The sequence below is a fragment of the Euleptes europaea genome, chromosome 16, assembly GCF_029931775.1.
Source record: "Euleptes europaea isolate rEulEur1 chromosome 16, rEulEur1.hap1, whole genome shotgun sequence".
In the NCBI taxonomy this organism is placed as follows: Eukaryota; Metazoa; Chordata; class Lepidosauria; order Squamata; family Sphaerodactylidae; genus Euleptes; species Euleptes europaea.
This window is the reverse complement of record NC_079327.1, coordinates 27,845,219-27,865,479: the sequence shown is the minus strand read 5'-3', so window position 1 is coordinate 27,865,479 and position 20,261 is coordinate 27,845,219. Positions and strand designations below refer to the sequence as shown.

The 20,261-nt window shown below is 42.7% G+C and overlaps 1 protein-coding gene across 1 annotated transcript in view; it reads right to left on the bottom strand.

The window, feature by feature from the left end:
• Nucleotides 1-15,303, bottom strand: part of CUL4A (cullin 4A) — a 37,089-nt gene extending 21,786 nt beyond the window's left edge. Inside the window, exons 1-8 of the mRNA XM_056861937.1 lie at nucleotides 15,129-15,303; nucleotides 11,563-11,678; nucleotides 9,898-10,001; nucleotides 7,773-7,842; nucleotides 7,038-7,111; nucleotides 4,153-4,315; nucleotides 3,156-3,245; nucleotides 1,370-1,452 (exon numbers count right to left, since the gene is read on the bottom strand). Coding sequence (XP_056717915.1) covers nucleotides 1,370-1,452; nucleotides 3,156-3,245; nucleotides 4,153-4,315; nucleotides 7,038-7,111; nucleotides 7,773-7,842; nucleotides 9,898-10,001; nucleotides 11,563-11,678; nucleotides 15,129-15,303 — 875 coding nt within the window. The remainder of the gene's footprint in view (nucleotides 1-1,369; nucleotides 1,453-3,155; nucleotides 3,246-4,152; nucleotides 4,316-7,037; nucleotides 7,112-7,772; nucleotides 7,843-9,897; nucleotides 10,002-11,562; nucleotides 11,679-15,128) is intronic.
• Nucleotides 15,304-20,261: the final 4,958 nt, after the last annotated feature.

Sequence of the window (20,261 nt, the reverse complement as noted above, 5' to 3'; positions counted from 1 at the left end):
TGTCTCACTCAACTCATTTCTCAGCTACATAATACCCCTGAGAAAAGCTACTGTTATACGCGTGGTAGTGACTGCAGCTGCAGCTAACAATAACGTCCGTCCAGACTGGTAGGGCTAGGGAGATGCACATGCCATAATTTTATTAGAATACACAAAAGTGGCAGATTATCCTACTGACAATAACAAGTTTCTTAAGGATCCCAGCTTACGTCTCTTTTTTATTTTTTAAAAATTGTGTAGCCCTTATGGATACAAATATATGCTTTAAAATAGGTGGACAACGCCTGGTGAACTTTCAGATGCCGAAAGAGTTGCTGAATAAGATTCCCAAAAGACTCCGTTTTGGCTAAGAGGGAAAAAATATGCAAGGAAAAACCCTGTGCATTTGCACCAGCTGCAGAATTTAGCTGTACCTTATTTCAGAATCATTGTTACTTTAGCACAGATTTTTGTTGTTGTTCTTTGCAGAGTACAGACTACCTTGGAAATGACATCTCAGCCAAAGCTATACTGAGTGATGTCTCACATAAGCGCATTCTCTGATTTCTGTAAAGTTGTCTCATACTCAACACAGAAATTAAGCTGAAAAGCTTTGTTAATTTCATTGATCTTAAAACAGCTAGGCCCAAAGCTAGTTCTTTTGGTGTATGAGCTATTAAACCTCAATAAAGTAAATATAGATTCTTAACTAAAAGCAAAAACCTTAACAGTCTACCAATTATTATGGTACGCTAGTTACACCACTACTTATATAGCACTAGTTTTATGAAATGAGAATTCATTAAGATCCCTCTGACAGAAATCCTAGACAGTGATATCTTAGTGGGTAGCTATGGTAAATCAAAGCTCCTCCCATATTTATTGAAATATTTTAACCTCTTTTTCTCCCCACGGGGTAAAAGCAGGTTACCACTTTGGCCTTCTCTCCTCCTTTTTACCCTAACAAGCCACCCTGCAACATATGTCAAGCAGAAAGAGACTCGCCCAAGATTACCTAGTGGGTTTCCAGAGCAGAGATCTGAGCTTGGATCTCCCAGATCTAGTCCAGCACTCTATCTACCACAGCGGCTACCATACCCCCTTAGAATAACTGATGCTATCATTATACAAGCTACCATTAAAATTAACTATTCATGCACTGATCTCAACAGAGTGCTAAGTAATAGCCTTACATTTCTAAAACCTGAAAGTGCATTGCTTCCTGTCTTTTGCTTCCATTTCTTTTTCATAATTTAAACAAAAAAGCATAATTTCAAGGACAGGTTTACCAAAGGCGCTGAGGCTACCATTATTCTGCTTGATCAAGAATACAGAGTGGCATCTTCAAAGCAACAGCAATCTTGCATTTTGGGGGGAAAGAGGTACTTACTGTGTGCTGTAGTCTAAGTATGTTACTACTCTATCTGCTTCTTCTTCTAAACGTTTGTTAACATGGTGAAGATATTCTGAGACCTATCAAAAGTAAACAGAACACATATATATTTGACTGTGGCAAGCACACTGAATGAGGGGTGCAAAGACAACTCAAGATAAGACTCAAGATAAATAAAGCCACATAAGCCATCACCTCATACTATCTGGTTCAAGCATGTAGACAGCCAGCATTGATGGCTATGCTCAGTTAAGTGCTTTGCTACTACTTTGTCTTTTTTTCATACTGTGAAAATACACCATTTAAATCTGAGTCATCTGGACTCTGAGGGTGAAGACATATACACTTTTGAGAGTAGTGGGGCTGATTTAGGGTTGCCAGCTCTAGGTGAAGGAATGCCTGGAGATTTTGAGAGTGGTGCCTAAGAGGGCAGGGTTTGGGGAGGGAAGGGACTTCAATAGGGTATAATGCCATAGAGTCCACCTTCCAAAGCAGCCATTTTCTCCAGGCGAATGGATTTCTGTTGCCTGGAGATCAGTTGTAATAGCAGGAGATCCCCAGCCACCACCTGGAGGTTGGACACCCTAGGGTGATTCATTAGCATGACTACTGTGTTCAGCATAGGGCAGTATTTCTCAGACTGTGGGTTGGGACCCTAAAGTGGGTTGCGACTCTCTCACAGGTGGGTCGTGAGAGTGACAAAGAGGGAACAAGGTGAGCTGGAAGAAGAGCCTCCAAGAGGTTCAATAGCAAATCTGGATTTGCCTCTGCATGGTGAATGCAATGATCGGGAAATGCAGGCTGCTGATCAGTAAAGCTATACATTTATAAACAAGAAAAATTGTTCAGTGGGGTAAGTGATGCAAGATTACTGCATTTTATGTTGTCGGGGGGGGGGGGGGTTAGTGTGAGCTACTCTGCAAGTGGGTCCTAAAAAGTAAAGTTTAGAAGTGGGTCCCACTTTGAAAAGTTTGAGAACCCAGGATCTCTGCATCCACATGGCATTTTGGTCAAGCCTGGTTTGGATGCTGGAGAATCCACACAAGGTCATCCTCTTATTTCCCACTTTCCAAATTTTCCCTTGCTTTTCTCTTAACTTCCTCCTGAGCACAGAATGTCGTCTGGACAGCATTTTCAAACCTCCCATCAACTTCAGCACCATTAAATGCTGTCATCCTCTTGCATGTACCATTTTCCCTGGTGTGCCACCAGAGAGGAGGAGGAGGAATTGCAGAACTACAGTGATATAGCAACTACCGGTACTCTTTTTTTTTTATTTTTAAGCCAATAGAAACCTCTTTGATGGCCCGGTGGGGTGGGGGAGTGGCTCACGTGTGTGGATGACCAATGAAAGTGCATCAGAACCCCATGTGCAGATGCTTCATTGGTACTGCAAACGCCTCTCAATTTGCAGTGGCAATGAAGTCACAGCAGAGAACAGTCCCTGTGTGAATGGTACCCTAAACACTTTTGGAAGTGGTCTTAATCCAAGACTAAGGAAACAAAATAAAGCTGCATGAAACGAAAAGTTATTTCCTTTGATGGAATTTTTCGAAACTTCATACCAAAAACCTTAGAGATACCCAATAGCACAATCACCAAAAGATAACTGAAGTGGATTATCTTCCTTTAATTCATACATATAGATATATTTAAACAATTCTGCCAGATTCAGTACAACTCCCACTCAAACACACGGAGTTCACATCTGAGAGCAGTTTCTATTTAATAGGAGTCCAGTCTTTTTGGAAATTGTTCCACCAAGAGAAACTCAAGTTCATACCTCTCTTTCTTGCATTAACCTTTGGCCTTCTGCAGTATATAAATGGTTTGTATCTTCTAAAAACTTTTGTTCAAATGAGTCCTTGTAAACCTATTTGAGAGATACATTAATGTAAAATTAGTTTATTTATAACTAAATGGCAAGGTCTTAATTTCTATAGTTTTTTCCTAAAGGTTCAAGTAGTAAACCTGTTCTTACTTGTGCTCAAAACTGTGATATGGAAAACATTCCTATTTACAAGAAGGAACTAAACACTGAACAAAGGTCACTTCAACAATTCTTCCAATAAACTCATGCTGAAGCTGCAATCCTATATGCATACCTCCCTTGGAATAAGCGCCATTGAGCACACAGACATTTACAAGTAAACATGGACAGGATCAGGCAGCTCAAGAAGGGCTTGAACACAAAATAAATGCTTTCAGTCTCATAAGCAGCACCAGCAGTAAACTGAAAGCTAGTGCAGTACTTTTCTTGGATCAAACTGCACGCAACTCTAGTAATAGTAGTTTATACAAACTAGCTGAAAAACCTGTGGTTTTTTTTTTTTTTAATGCTCAACTTCTACTCACTAGTCATCGCTAAATGTTATAAATACGGGAAATCAAAACTGCTCAGCTTCAGAAAAAGGTGAATAACAAATTAATATTGCAAAAGACCAAGCCTCTCTTAGAACCTGGCTTGCCAGGAATGAGGGTGGGATATAAATGTAAATAATAAATAAATAAATAATCCTCCCTATGGAAGACTGAGAATATGATGGAGTGCAAATCCTTTCACTTTTAAGTATGTGTCTAAATTTAGCATTCCACATGATAACTTTCTAAGACTTGGCATTACAAGAAAAGTTCACTCCATCTCAGCCATTTGTTGAGGACTTTGAGTAGGAAGGAAGGTCTCATGTTTTTTACTCTCGTCCTGAAAAGCAGAATGAGAAGAGAATGTCATTTTTTTTACCGGCTCCTGGCCATTTTATATATATGGCTGCTACACTTACTTGTAGATCAGACAGCATGCTTAACAAACTTCGTAACAAGCTTCTATCCACAGCTTCACCATTTCGTTCTTGTCCAATCAACAGTAGGATTCCATCAATAGTTCTACTTTGGACTAGTTTGTCTCTAATAACGTGGTTTCTAAAAAGTTCTAGCCCCATATCCCTGCAGAAATATGAAAGAGCATTGGAGTTTAATTTTTTGCATTTAAATGACATGGTTTAGAAATTTCTCTTTCAAAAGTCGCTCCCCCTTATACTGTCAAACATTAGCCACGGACAGCACATTATGCTTGTGCTGTCACAATACACATGGGGCTTCCAGCGTATTTCCAAGCGTGATTCAAGGTAATACATTTCATCAACAGAGGTTACCTGGCTCGGAAACTGAATACTACTACCTAAAATACATAATGCTTTTAGGGCTAGATTCCTGTCCAGTAGCACATTAGAGGACAACAAGACTTTTGGGGTATAAACTTTTGAGAGTTGAAGCTCTCTTCATCAGATACAAGTAGGAATGAGATCCTTGAGTCCTTACATCTCAGTCAGAAGGTGGGAGAAGTGTTGCAAAGAAGGGAGTCAGGATGCAAAGGTACAATGCAAAATGTAATCAGCTTGATTATTAGAGAACAGGAGAAATGCTTAGGGGCAGAAAATTAGTATTTGTAATGAGCTCTTGTTGGTCTCTAAGGGCGAAAACGCATCGTAGCTTTAGCCTCCTTTATTTGATGGTTATTTATGAATGGGAGGTTTTGCCTTGGAATTGCCCCTCTCTGGATGTATATTTCCCCCATCTGAATTCTCAAAACTCTGCATGGGGGCTTATTGTTGAATTTTGAGAATTTGGATGGGGAAAATGTGCATCTATACAGCGGCAAATCCAAGGCAAAACCTCCCATGCATACATGGCCCATTTCAGCCAGGATTCAGCCAGGATCGAATGCATGCGTTTTCGCCGAACTGCATTCGATCCTGGCTAAATCCTGGCCGAAACAGGGAATAAAGGAGGCTAAAGCGACCACGCGTTTTCGCCCAAAGTTCTACTTGACTCGAATCTAGCTCTTCTACTGCAGACCAACCCAGCAATCCTCCTGAAATTATAATGCTTTCAGTGTTCAAAACATTTCATATACATTATCTTGTTATAGTTCTTCAGCTGCTCTGTACAGGTACTGCTATCTCTATATTTCAGATGGAAGCTGAGACAGAAAGAATGACTTGCCTAAGGCCACACAGTGAGTTTGTAGCAGAAGGAACATTTGAAGCATCAGTTCCACAGTTACTTTAGCAGGTGCCTGGTCCTTTATGTGCTTCCACTAGAATTTATATAACTTGGTACACTTTTCCAGCAGCACAAGGAGTCAGAAAAATGGCGTCTGAGGTTTAGCAGCTGCAGAGGTCACAGCCCCTATACTTTTAATAGCAGAAGCATTTTTAACAGAAGTTGGTGTAGATGTTCATTCAGAGATGAGAAACTCATCAGATACAAAAATTTCTTCTTCTACACAAATGCAGAGGAGCCCTAACTGTCTTTGAATCTGATTATCCAAGGGCTGATGTTGTAAAGGCATGAAGAGTATTGTACTTCCTTTACTGGTCCTAGCCTATCAGAACCCAATGTACTGGCTTTCAGAAAATGGGGCAAAACTTACCTTTTTAAAGGCTGGTTTAACACCCCATTCCTGAGGGGGAGGGCTGCACTGTGGACTGGAGGCAGTGCAGCCGCGCTGCCTCCAAAGGAGGGTTCCCCCTCGCCACTGAAGCCAAAACCTTACCCTTACCTGCAAGCCCCGTGGGAACGCTCCAAAAAAGGAGGCATATCTGCAGGTAAGGGCAAAGGGTGTGTGTTCCCAGCCTGAAGGGGACTAGGAAGCCGCCTAAAGGCGGCTCTGCCCCTGGAACGCCCCCTGGGATGACAGCGCATCTGGGATGATGGAAGTGTGCCGGCAGGAGGCCATGCTGGCATCCCAGGGCCACACTGCCACGACAGTGCAGGGAGGCCAGCGCATGTGGCCCAATGCCGCTGCCCGTGCCACTCTGGGTGGCACAAGCGGCCTGGGAGCCGGTGCACATGGCCCGCACACCAGCGTGGGCCCTTGGCTGCCTCCTAACCACTTTCTGCCTCCCAGCTCAGGAATGAGCTGTAAGACTAGTACATATGAGCTGGATCCCTGAAGGGTGAACTATTTGCAATTTGGTTTATGCTGATCTATCTATGATTGTGGAGTTATTAATGGGTCCCAAACACCTTTAAGCACCCTTAGACCCTACAGCTGGAATCCAAACAATATAGTACTCAGAGCCAAAACAAGCACTTTTCACTTTTCTAACAATTCAAAACAAGAATTTCATTCACAGAAATAATGTCTGTAATGCTCAGTTTCAACAGAATTGTATTATCTTAGAACATCAGAACAAGTCGAACCTGTCACTGCTTAATGTATCCAACAAATTACAATTCTGCTAATTTAAAAGGCTTTCTACCCCCAAACACACTAGATGTTTATTCTACTGAAATTTCAAAGTAGTTTGTGCATCAGCCCTCTCGAAGCCAGATAAATTGGAATGGTTTTGCATGAGGTTCTGAGCCTTACCAAGTGAGACAAATCAGGAAAATAAATACAGTGTGCGTATCCTAAACCTGGATATTGAACTCTCTTTGTGTACAGATCCGGCCTAGTCCATTCTCTGCCCTTGCCAGGATGCTCCTTCCACCCAGAGCGCTTCTCATAGGGCTCAAAATTACTACTCAAAGCCCATCAGTTGTATCCCATATATATTTTACTAGCAATTTTACAACATCTATAGCACTCTATAGATGTTAACATTAAAACGTCAACAACAGATTCATGACCTGCCAAGAGAGACTTAGATACTGTACCTACCATATAGAAGGTAGCATTGAATTCTGGAGAACATAAGTACGATCCAAAAACAAAAAAATGCTTCTAATCATGATCTGCAAACATAAAATAATGATAAAATAAACACTCTCTGCCTGCAGAAATAGTGCTTGTAGCACATACACATGTAACATTACAATTCATGTGAATCAGTCGACTTTAAAAGGTATTGAATTAATCCCACAGACACAACATACCATTCCATACAAGCCTTCATATAATCTTTTCTAAGTACTATTGCCTGAGTATTAACTGCAATTTAGTACAATTACAAATGACTTAAGGAAACTTCATCTGTTTTTCATAGTCAAATAACTGGTTCCTAATGAGCTGCAGGAATGTGTGGTTCCGCTTTGGAGAACTGCTGAAATCTTCACCATTGTATTATGTAACCTCTTACTTGTGAAATGCACAAACAGCTCAAACATTTAATTTTAATTTAAAAAGAAAAAGACTCACCTAGGAAAGTGAGTAAGCCAAGTTTCAGAATCTTGTTATGGGTCTAATTTAGTGGACATTAACTCGTTAGTTTTCATATTACTTTTTCAGATTGATTCCTAATTTAACCCAAGAGCTACACCAAACAAATCTGCATTTTCTTTGGCTTAATTCATGCTCAGTTCCTTAGTTCTTCTTGAGGGGTGACCATCAGCCTTTACATGCTCATTTCTTTCCCATTTTCTCTTGAATATGTATCAGGAACTACATCTGACTTACCATTTGTCTGCAGTGATCTTGCCAGCACTTGTTTATTTTCTTTAAAAATAAGAGACTGTCAAGAGAATCTGTGCTGCAAAAGCTAAGAAAAACTTCTGGCTATACATTTTTGAGGGGGGGGGGGAAATATCTCCGTTATTACATTTGTTCAGTAAACAAGAGGTTACAACTAAGGTTAGGTCATAGGTTGAGAAAGAAACAATTATGAAGAGGAATATCCACCAGGCTTCTGCAGCAACATTTACATTTTTTCTACAGAAAATTTTCATGCACACATGAAGGATAAAATCAGCAAAAATTCAGAGCCAACAAAGAAGTGACCACTGCTATTAGGCTGCTGGCAAGGGCTCATCCAAGCTTCAGCCACTTCCCCGAAAAGGAAATCCATTTTTACTGCTCAAAAAGATGCCTGAATACCACAGAGGCTGTGGCTGGCACCAATGAGATAGTGAACAAGGTCCCATGATACAAAGCAATGTATTATAACTATATAGCACATATACTGACTTATAGGAACTAAGATTCTAAAATCAAAACATTATAGAAGTGGTACCGAAGCTATTACCTTCATAACCAGAACCTACCAAATTGGGAAGCCAATTATACAATGTCTACTTGATTTTGAATAATTGAAGAGACAGTTCCCTAGGGAACTATCCCTAGGGAACCATCAGGTCTTAGACCTGTGCACCTTTGTATTTTCACCATCTTTTGAAGACACCACAAAATTCAACAAGGGTCGTTACAGTGAGTTAATGAAGGAGACTCATGGGGTGGACCCAGCCCTTGCCGAAGTAGCTTTACCCAGTATCCCCCAACTTGTGCCGCTTCCTCCAACAGAAGGGAGGGTCATTTAAGTTGGAGGAAGGCTTCAGACCTGAGCCAAAAGGAAAGGTGTGGTTTAAATGTTTTAACAAACAAACTAATAAATAAACTTTGCTCAGGGGAATGGTAGGATAGGGTAGAATCAACTCCAATAGCTGCACTGGCTTGAACTTTTGTAAATTAGCTTAATAAATCAGCTTTATTAGTCTAGAAGAACAAATCCACTTGTAATTATAACACCATTTCACTCATGTGTTAATACAACAAGTTTCTTGGGATGGCTGTAGACAGTTAATGTACACCAATGTATCTTTGGACCATGCCACAGATCTTCTAAAACTGACAGCAATATGTTTTCCATCCTAAAAGGCAACCTAATGGAAGCTAAGCCAAGCCCCATTAAACCACTGTAGAAATCTGATATTTGATGCAAAAGACAGCTTCTTTTAACAATAGATATTCATAATATTTTAAATTAATACTGCTCCAAAACGATAAGATAGTGATGCTCTAAAAACTTAAAACTCTAAAAAGGAGTTTTACACTTTACAGCACCATGCCAATATTAAATTAAATAAGTTGATCAGACCCTGAAATTACAGGTTTCAAGGACATACAGTTGGAAGAAGAAGCAGCAAAAAATATACATTCAGGAGGAACTGTGGTTAAGTGGTAAAAGCACATCCTGGGCAGACCATTCCTGAAGGGGGGGCAGTTAAGCAGCAGCCAGGAGTGGCGCTGCCTCGCCGCCTCCACAGAGGCTTCCCGGTCAGAAAAAAGACAAATAAATACATGTAAAAACATAAGGTAGAGAAAATGCTCCATAGACGTTAATGAGTCTACACCAGCTATTTTGCTGGCGTAGCCCCACTGCATTGTGGAGGGGTGTTCCCAGGGCAAAAGGGGTGAGAAAGCTGCCTAGAGGCAGCTCCGCCCCCAGGACACCGGTGTGGGGAGATACACCAGGAAAACAGTGTCCAAGAGCCGTGCTGCTGCCACAGTCCAGAGAGGCCAGCGTAAGCTGCCTTACGTTGTCGTCTGTGCAGGTTTGCATGGAGCAAATGGCATGGACGCCAGCATAGGGGTCACGCCAGCTCCTATGGGCATTCCCCCCCCCTTCAGGACTGCATGGTTAGAATGTGTTCAGAAGGACTTCTTTCTATTTCAGTCCTGGAAAACCACTGCCAGTGAGTACACACAATACCAAGCTAGGTGCACCAACAGCATAAAGATATCCAAATGTAGTCTTTTGTATCATTAACACTATTATTGTGGTTGATTTTTAACTTTATAAGGATATTCTCTAAACTGCAGTATTTGTGCTTTCACATGATCTTCACAGACTTGTCGCAGTTGTTTGTACAGTGTAGGTGATGCGTTGTAAGAACAGACGTTTTCTACAGCCTGTAAAATAAAAAACAATCAGAATAAAGACCAACTGCATACATTAAAATGCTAAAAAGTAAGGAAATTCTGGAAAGATGGTTGTTTACATATAACTTCCATGTTAGTATCCAGAATCTTTTATTTATGTTCAAATAAAAATCAGTAAATGTTAACAAATACCTTGAACATTTTAAAATATCAACAGAACAACTTCATATGTTGATAGGCTCAGCAAGTATCTACCTTAATTTTAAATACAATGTGCTGCAGATATTAGAACAAAAGGAAAGGAAAGAAAGACATACTGGAGAAAAAATTTAAAATAATATTGTAAGGCATTAAAACTATCTGAACCTTTAAAAAGTGCAATCCAAAACTGTTCCCATCATACCCACATGACAACTAAAAACAAGAAGCGCATGTAAGCAAACTTTTATTTCACTATCAGAACAAACAAAAGTGAAACAAGGAGGGATAAATGCCAGAACAAGTGCTGAAAAGCAGGAGCAGCATTTTTATTTGTAGTTAAATCTTTTCATCTGCCATTCCCTAAACACTGGGTTAGATCCTACTTACTACCAATGTAAAACATGGATTTTCCCCACATTTCACTAGCAAAAAAAAAGGTGGGGGAAGCATGGGTGGCTGCCGCAGAAGGGACAGGATACAGCAGAATACTGCAAGACAGTCTGCTGGTATAAGGCAGAAAGGGGCAATTTCACCCATTTCCCCCTCCTCATTGCATAGCTTTTTTAGCCACATGAATTTCCGCAGCGTTCAATGTCACCTTTTCAGGGTTCAGAGAGGACTGCTGCGATAAAAGCCAGGCAGGAAAGACCTACCTTCACCTCAACATTACACTGGCAGTACACAGGATCCCATCTAGCAATGTGTACCCCATATACTCTTAAAATAAAAGATTTAGAACAAACACACAGTAGAAAAGAGCAAGAGTCCAGTAGCACCTTAAAGGCTAACAAAATTTCTCGCAGGGTATGAGCTTTCGTGAGCCACAGCTCACTTCTTCATATATCTGAAGAAGTGAAGTGTGCCTCACGAAAGCTCATACCCTGCTAGAAATTTTGTTAGTCTTTAAGGTGCTAATGGACTCTTGTTCTTCTCTACTGCTATTGACAGACTAACTGCTACCCATCGTGATATATGTATACAATACTTGTGTCACTAAAAAGAGGTGACAAATCATCTTGGCATACCTCTACGCTACACAACACAACACAAGATGTAAAATGTTTCTGGACTGGACTGTCCACAATGCTGCAGATGGGGAAAAGCATGAATGAATGCTTCCCTACAGAAAACTTTCCTGCACAAAGAACACTAGAAGTCAGGGAGGATTCGTTAGGCCTTGCTCCAACATACTAGTTATTAATCTGTTGTTAATATATAATCCTGTCCTGCTTTCCTCCCTTCCTTTTTCGTTGCTAACAGAAACGTTACAGTCACGGAACAGTTTTATCACGTTTTTGTGTAAACTGCTCAAAAAGCCCTCTCTAAATAGATACTTAGATATCAGTCCTGCTCAAATCGTTATTGAAAGAAAAAAATTCACAATCCTTACTTGGTAGAGCTCTTCAAGATTATATTTAATGGATGTGCTACTCTGAATGGCTCTGACTGCTTCATGAAGCTTCTTCCAAGTGTTCTGAGTGTAGTTGTCAGGCAATGCTGGTCTCTCTGCATTAAACAGACACAGAACAGGTGAAACACACACACACTATGTCACTGCATTCTAAAATAACTGCTATTATTGAATGTTAGGGGAAATATAGGTCTGCCATTTCAAGCTGGCAAAACCGTCTTTTAAAACAAACTTTCGGTATTCACTTATCCTTTTTCTTTCAAGAAACACTCTGTGAAACCCAGAGGGTATGCTAAAGTGGTAGCTAGAAACCCTTTCATTCTTTCCTTTTTTGAATTTTTGTTAACTGTATTACCCAAGTTTAGGGAAAGTTAATGGGTATTCTTGCCAATTTTATCTACGTGTTTACTTATTTAAATTTATTTATTGCTGCCTGCCTTTCTAGCAGAGGCTCAAGGTAGCTTTCCCACTTTGTGTGTTGATATACTTTCCTTGATTTTTTTTAATTCCAAAAAAAATTAAAAATATTAATTCAACATCAAGTATCAAAACATATTACTTTTCAGTATATACTAAAACATTCTGGTCAAAAGCTTGTTGATAAGGACATTTACAGTGCATTCCTTGGGGGGGGGACAACTCCTTTGGAGGCAGCGTGACCCCTATGCCGGCGTCCGTGCTACTTGCACCGTGCAAGCTGACACGGATGCCAGAGTGGGGCCACTTACGCAAGCCCCTCTGGACCGCGGCAGCAGCACCTCAGCCAGGTTTCTCCTTTGTCTGCCTGGAAACCCTGTGCTGCTGATCTTTTCCTTGAGACTAACCTGTAAATAAACAAATATTCTTTGTTGTTTATATTCAAATCCTGCTTCAGTGATCTCCATAAACTCCTTGTGCACCACAAAACGTACCTCACGGTAGCAAACCCAAAGCCTATACACTAGCTACCTTTAGAACACCGGGTAACTGAGGGGGAAGGTTTATAGCTCAAAACAAACCTTGATCCCAAAATATTAAGGAGGCTGTGGTGAGTCCCCTCAGTAGGAAAAGATAGGCATGTCACAGGAACCTAATTTTACATTGTGGTTTTGTGGTCAGAGTCTTGGACTAGGATCTGGGAGACCAAGGTTTGAATCTCTACTCTGCCATGGAAGCTTGCTGGGTGACCTTGGACCAGCCACACGCTCTCAGCCCAACCTACCTCACAAGGTTGTGGTGCAAATGATTAGTCTAAAACAGCTAACAGCAGGTTAGACTTTATTCTCTTTTCTGACACTTGCTTGGTTATGAATAAAGTAAAACCAGAGTCAGTACTTCATTAAAAAAAAAGCACTAATCTTCCCATAACTAATTTTGTACAAACATGTTTCTCATTCTCAAATTCCAGCTCCTTCCTCTTCAGACCCATAAAAAAGTAAGCTCTTCTGTGCCTTTTCTCCCAATCTCCCCAGACAAAGTTTTTCAACTACATGAGATGATGATGCTAATTGTTACCAACCATGGTTACATTAAAATCCTCTTTTTTGGGGGGGGGGGGGAAGCCCTGCAAAATTACAATCTACAATCTACAAAATTACAATTAAACACTTTAAAAAACCCTATGCCAATACAGAAAAAAGGAAGTTCGCATGAACCAGATATGCAAAGAAGTTACTATCTAAAAACGGTGTAAGCAAAATGTTAACAGTAATTGTTGCTTCATACATATATTCTAAATAAACATGAATTGCTCTATAAATGTGATATCTATAAAACAAGCCACCAAAAAGGGATTAAGCTAGAAACTTCTAGACAATAGACAGTGACCCTTTAAAAGTACGCAAAGCCCAGGTTCAGAGGAGTGTAATCTTTCACGTGGCAACTCTGAATTGGTAGCAGAAGGAAAGGGGCACAGATTTTTTTGAAGGCGCATACTTCACATTTACATGGTTCAGTTCCTTTGTACCACCTTTTATCTACTCTGCAGTTACAGTTAATGCCTGGAGATTCCAATCTGTTACTGGTTAAGAAAGAACAGAAAGTGGTAGCTAAAGTTGACTTTAGTTTGAATATCAACTGTAATTCAGCAGTTTCTCAGTTGATATTCAACAGTTGATATTCAAACTAAAGAGAAGAGTCCAGTAGCACCTTAAAGACTAACAAAAATATTTTCTGGTAGGGTATGAGCTTTCGTGAGCCACAGCTCACTTCTTCAGAAACCTGTATCTGAAGAAGTGAGCTGTGGCTCATGAAAGCTCATACCCTACTAGAAAATATTTTTGTTAGTCTTTAAGGTGCTACTGGACTCTTGCCCTTTTCTACTACTGCAGACAGACTAACACGGCTACCCACTGCAAATTAAAGACAATGCATTTACCTGGGCTGAATAAAGACCTTGCATTCATGGCTCATTACCAATGCTGATTTCTCCACACCCATCTCTCCCCTGGACATCACAGACTCTTCTGCATACCACACCTAATCCCATCACGCCTGCTATTCACATTTGCATACTGTTAACATTTACATACTAATGCTTGTCTGAATTCACTCTCCTCTACTTAAAGACAGATGGATTCACATTCTAGCTGTATCTGAAGAAGTGAGCTGTGGTTCACGAAAGCTCATACCCTGCCAGAAAATATTCTTGTTAGTCTTTAAGGTGCTACTGGACTCTTGCTCTTTTCTACTACTGCAGACAGACTAACATGGCTACCCACTGCGCATTATTTTCATTCATAGGGTCGCCATGAGTCGGAAGCGATTTGACAGCACTTAACACACACACAAGAATAAATACCTCTAAAGAGCAAGACACGCACTTACGGCATTAGTAAATCAAAAGGAGAATACAGAATTTGTGGGAGAATAGGAGGCATGGACAATATATTGTCAAAATGAATTTAAATTGGGAAGTATTGAAGGTAATGTTTTGCTCTAATTCAATTGATTAAGGTAGAAATATTATTAAGATTAAGGATTTAGTTTTTAAGAAATGTAACTCGATTTATATATGAAGTATTGTATTGAATTAGAAATTAAAATGCAAAGGTGACAACAAAGTTATCAAAAAGACCGAGGAGGGAGAGGGGAAGTCAACGTAAACATATGAACTAATTAATTATATAGAATAGAGAAATATTGTTTATATCATATAATTACTTTAATGAATGATGGAAACTACTGTACTATAAAAAACAATACAAAAATGTTATTATAAAGAGCAGGACACGCGTTTACCCAACCAAAGGGGGCCTTGCTTCGAAGCGGGCTTCGACTGGAACAACTCTGCACAGGTTTGCAACCGCTAAGATCTCGTCGGATCTCAGAAGCTAAGCAGGGTCAGCCCTGGTTAGTATTTGGATGGGAGACCAGCAAGGAATACCAGGGTTGCTGTGCAGAGGAAGGCACTGGCAAACCACCTCTGTTAGTCTCTTGCCATGAAAACCCCCAAAAGGGGTCGCCAGAAGTCGGCTGCGACTTGACGGCACTTTACACTCACACACACACACAAGGTAGCCTAGTTCTCGGCCAGGTACCCCCACAGCTCTCCTCCTCACACCCACCTCTGAAATTCTTGATCACTAATTTCTTGGAAGCGGCGCCTCCAGCAGCAGGAGCAGCGCCGCCGGCCGCCCCACTTCTCCCCCCGGCGGCGGCCAAGGAGGTGGGCTTCGTGAGGCCGTTGGTGTGCCCCACCAAGGCCGACAAGCGCTGCTTCTTCTGGGGCTCGCCGGCCATGTCCGGCCGACAAATGGGGGCGGGGGGAGGGCAGGCGTCCGTCGCTTTCCGCCCCTCACGCACCCCGATAGGCTCGCATGGGCGTGAAAGGTTGTTTTTTTTTGGGGGGGGTCTGTTTTTCCTCAGAAAGGAAGGGTCCGTGCTGCGAGCGGAGGGGTCTCCTCGTCGTCGTCCCCGCGGCTTCTTCCCGGCGGCTGAGGGGACGCCATGAAAGCCCCCGTCCCGGCTGAGGGAGCTCCGAGGAAGAGGGCGGTCGAAGCGGCTCGGGGGTCAGGGAAGGAGCACGAGCCGTTGGTCCCTTTCCCCCCCCCTCACAAAATGGTTCCTTCCCCGGCCCGTCCTGCCTCTTCCCAAGGCCGGAGCGGCTCGGGGGTCAGGGAAGGAGCACGAGCCGTTGGAGCCGTTAGAGCCGTTGGTCCCCTCACAAAGTGGTTCCTTCCCCGGCCCGTCCTGCCTCTCCCCAAGGCCGGAGCGGCTCGGGGGTCAGGGAAGGAGCACGAGCCGTTGGAGCCGTTAGAGCCGTTGGTCCCCTCACCCCCCCCTCACAAAATGGTTCCTTCCCCGGCCCGTCCTGCCTCTCCCCAAGGCCGGAGCAGCTCCAGCACGGGACGGCGCTGGGGAGCAGCAGGAGCCGACGGCCCGGGCCTTGTGGAGCCGGAGAGGCCTTCCTCCTCCCTGCCCCCGGGCTCTGCCGCCTCTTGCCGCCGGACCCGGGGGGGGGGGTTAGGGGCCAGGCCCGGGCGGGGAGGGAGAGCTCAGGTTTGCAGGCCGAGGCTGCGTGCGCGGAGGAGCCCCGAAACTGTTGCACCGGCCATTTATGCACGGGGGGGGGGGAGGTTTTGCTTTGGATTTGCCACTCTTTCGATGCCCATTTCCCAGCCGCCCCCCCATCTAAATTATCGAAACTTTTTTTTTTTAATAAAAATTTTTTATTTTCCTATTAAGTCACATTCAATTTCAATATTGTCATCTGCAGAGTTACATAAAATAAAACACTTTCAAACTAATCAGCCTAATCAGTATTAACCTTTTCTGACTTCCCCTCTCCCCTCCTCTATCAAATTAATATCTATATAATCCCCTCTGTATTTGTTTTCTAATTCATTATATCATTTCTATAAACTACATATAATCATCGTATATACTTTAATTATTGAATGCTTCATCCTTTCAACACTGATCAGTTGAATTAGATTAAATCATAGCCTTTCACATTTCCCATATTTAATTCGTTTTCGCAATATGTTATGCACGCCTCCCATTCTCTCACATATTCTTCACTGTCTTTTTGATTTACTAAAGCAGTAAGTTTAGCCATTTCTGCTAGTTCAAACATTTTATTTATCCAGGCATTCTTGTCTGGAATCTCAGACATTTTCCATTTAGCTGCATAGACCAATCTTGCAGCAGCGGTGGCATATATCAAATAAGATCTTTGTGTCAAAATATGTTCTGGTATCATACTTGTCAGCATCATCTCCGGTGTTTTTGGGATATTTCGCTGTAAAATTAGTCTTAGTTCATTGTAAATCATATCCCAAAAGTTTTTAGCTTTGTCGCAAAGCCACCATATATGATGAAAAGAACCAACTTCTTCCTTGCCTAAATTCTCGAAACTCGACAGTCAGCCCCCATGCACAGTTTTGAGAATTTGGACGGGGGGTGGGTGGGACGTGCAATCTAGAGAGCGGCAAATCCAAGGCAAAACCTCCCCCGTGCACAAATAGTGTTGGAAACGCAATGGATGGGCTTGGCGGACTTTGCACATGGGGCGCAGGAAAACCCCGACTCTTTTGAAGTTGCTTGCTGGGAAGCAAGTCCTGTTGCGTGCAATTGGGGTTACACCGAAATGTGCATCCGGCAAACTTTACCTAAAAATCGTACCGGACCCCCAACTCACTGACTTCTTTCCAGTTTAAAAAAACCCAGAGGGGAAGTCGGTTGCAGCAACAGAAATAAACAAGAGCCCTGCGGGGCGCCTTCGAGACTTGGGGAGGGGGGAATCTAGGATAAGCTTTCTCTGCCCAGATCCACGAAACTCTTACATTAGAATAAAAACGTGTTGCGCTTTGAGGTTGAGGTGTCAAGAACCCTCTTTATTTTCGTTAAGTACTGGAATAACCGGATAGAGACTAGAATTTTCTCCGCAAACAGGCTCGTTTGTTCTGAGGTGCTGGAACTGCAGCATCTCTGAAACGTTAAAAATAGGCAAGTTGCAATGCAGTTCCTATGCGAAGTTACGCCAGAATGCAACAACTCTGCGTAAGATTGCATTGCAAGTGCGTTGTTTAGGAATTTGGCTCGGACGACTCGAGAGTAAAGCCAGCCAAACTCGAGATTACAGCTCTTGGTGTTAGACCCGAAACAGCAGCACCGTATTTGGCCCTTATATTACATTTTATTAATACCCGTGCCCAAAGCTTAATAGATAAGCTGCTTAAAACGACAGTCCGGGTAGGAACCCTGCGCCCTGAACCCTTCCACGCGATACTAAACATCCAGCTTTCAGAAGCCCCGCCCCTTTCGACCTTCAACCGCTCTCCGTCGCGCTCGGATAGAGCAAAGAGACCGGCGAGGCGCCTCACGTGGCGACATGTCTCACGTGGCGTGCCCTTATGATCACGACGAGCCAATCCGCGAAGGGATGCCGGTCAACAGACAGGAAGTCCCTCCCCTTTGTTTGAAACGGTCCCGCCTATCTGTTCCTGGGCTTTCCTGTTGACTAAGCGGTCCTCCGTGCAAGCGGCGTGTTTTAGGTTATTGTTGGAGAGATCCTAAGAGGGCAAACATTGGAGGATCCGGCTAGGTGTTGTGTGCGCGGCCGGTGGTCTTGGAAGAGCGATCCTTTGATGCACTTCAGGTACAGCCTTAGACGATCCTGAAACTGGCAGTTCTCTCTCCCCCCTCCTTCCAAAGTTTACTCCCCAACAAGCTTCTTAAGGTGTTACAAGAGGGCTTTAAAAAACCTTTAAGCATGTACAGACTGTTGTGTGTGTTAAGTGCCGTCAAGTCGCTTCCGACTCGTGACGACCCTATGAATCAAAGTCCTGCAAAACGTCCTATCTTTGACAGCCTTGCTCAGATCTTGCAAACTGAGGGCTGTGGCTTCCTTTATTGAGTCAGTCCATCTCTTGTTGGGTCTTCCTCTTTTTTTGCTGCCCTCAGCTTTTCCTATCATGACTGTCTTTTCTAGTGACTCTTGCCTTCTCATAATGTGACCAAAATACGATGGCCTCAGTGTAGTCATTTTAGCTTAATGCTATGCTCACTTATTAGGGAATACTTGTTTCCTATTAGGTATCTGGCCCTGACCTGGATGGCCCAGGCTAGCCTGATCTCGTCAGATCTCAGAAGCTAAGCAGGGTCAGCCCTGGTTAGTATTCGGATGAGAGACCGCCAAGGAAGTCCAGGGTTGCTGTGCAGAGGAAGGCACTGGCAAACCACCTCTGTTAGTCTCTTGCCTTGAAAACCCCATAAGGGGTCGCCATAAGTCGGCTGCGACTTGACGGCACTTTACACACACACATTAGGTATCTGAGATTTTGTGCCCAGAGGTAGCAGAGGATGCTGAAATTCTGGGAGATCTTGTTCGTGGCACTTGTTTTTGTGTGTGTGTGTATGTTTTTAATCTTACGGCCACTGAACTGAAGGACAATTGATTGCCTGTATCTGGCAGGTACTTCGCTAATTTTATTTAAGGAGATGCAGACGCAACTTTCTGTCTATGCCTTTCTAGAATTCTGTGGTTCCTAAGCTTCCACAGGCAGATAACTGGTGGAGAGGGTATTGGAAATTGTCATCAAGTTGCAGTTGACTTATGGCGACCCCGTAGGATTTTCAAAACAAAATACATTTGGAGGCGGTTTGCCATTGCCTGCCTCTGCTGGAGCTGAGAGAGTACCGAGAGAAATGTGACTGTCCTAAAGTCACCTAGCAGGCTTCATGTGGAGGAGTGGGGAATCGAACCTGTTCTCCAGATTAGAGTCCGTCATTCCTAACCACTACACCATGCTGGCTCTCGCAGATAACTTGTGTGTGTAAAGTGCTGCCAAGTTGCAGCTGATTTATGGTGACACCTTATGGGGTTTTCAAGGCAAGAGACTAACAGAGGTGGTCTGCCATTGCCTTCCTCTGTATAGCAACCCTGGTATTCTTTGGCTGTCTCCCATCCAAATACTAATCTTGGCTGACCCTGCTTAGCTTCTGAGACCTGGTGAGATCTCAGGGCCATCCAGGTGAGGGCTGCAGATAATTTAGGACTTGTTTAAATCTGCGAGGGTGGTACAATGGCAAAGGGAGCTTTGTGTTAGGCATTTAACATACCTGATCCAGAGTATGAAAGTTTGTCTCTTATACCATCCATGTGCCAAATGTACCCTATAAAAGCATTTATGGTATGTTGGCACTAGTATCTGGCAAGACTAGAGGGATCTCAGACCAAACCTTCGTATTGCTTTTCTTAGTCCCTGATATTTATTAGGATGTGTCTCAATTGAACCATCAAAGTCAGTATTGTCTAAGACTGGCAATGACTCTCTAGGGGTCAGGTAGAGGTCTTTCACATTACTTTTTACCTGATCCTTTTAGTTGGAGATGCTGGGGATTAAACCTGGGACCTTCTCCATGCCAAGCAGATATTCTACCATGGAGCCATCGTCCCTCCTCTGACTTCTGTCTGTAATGCTAAGTGTATACACGCAATTCTTTTCACATTGACTTTTTTGCCCACTTCTCTATTCAGGTGTTCTCAAGCACCCACAGTAACATAAAGAAATTTGCTACACGTGTGCCTGATAATCCAACTATTTCTGCTGTTGTGCCAGTGACAAGCAGGCATGGTATACCATAGGCAATCATGAATATCTGCTCTTGACACATCCATTCATGTTGAAGCTGCTGGAAAAACAAATTGACATTACTGTGACTAATTCAGTGTGTTGTGTGTGTTGTCTTTTCAG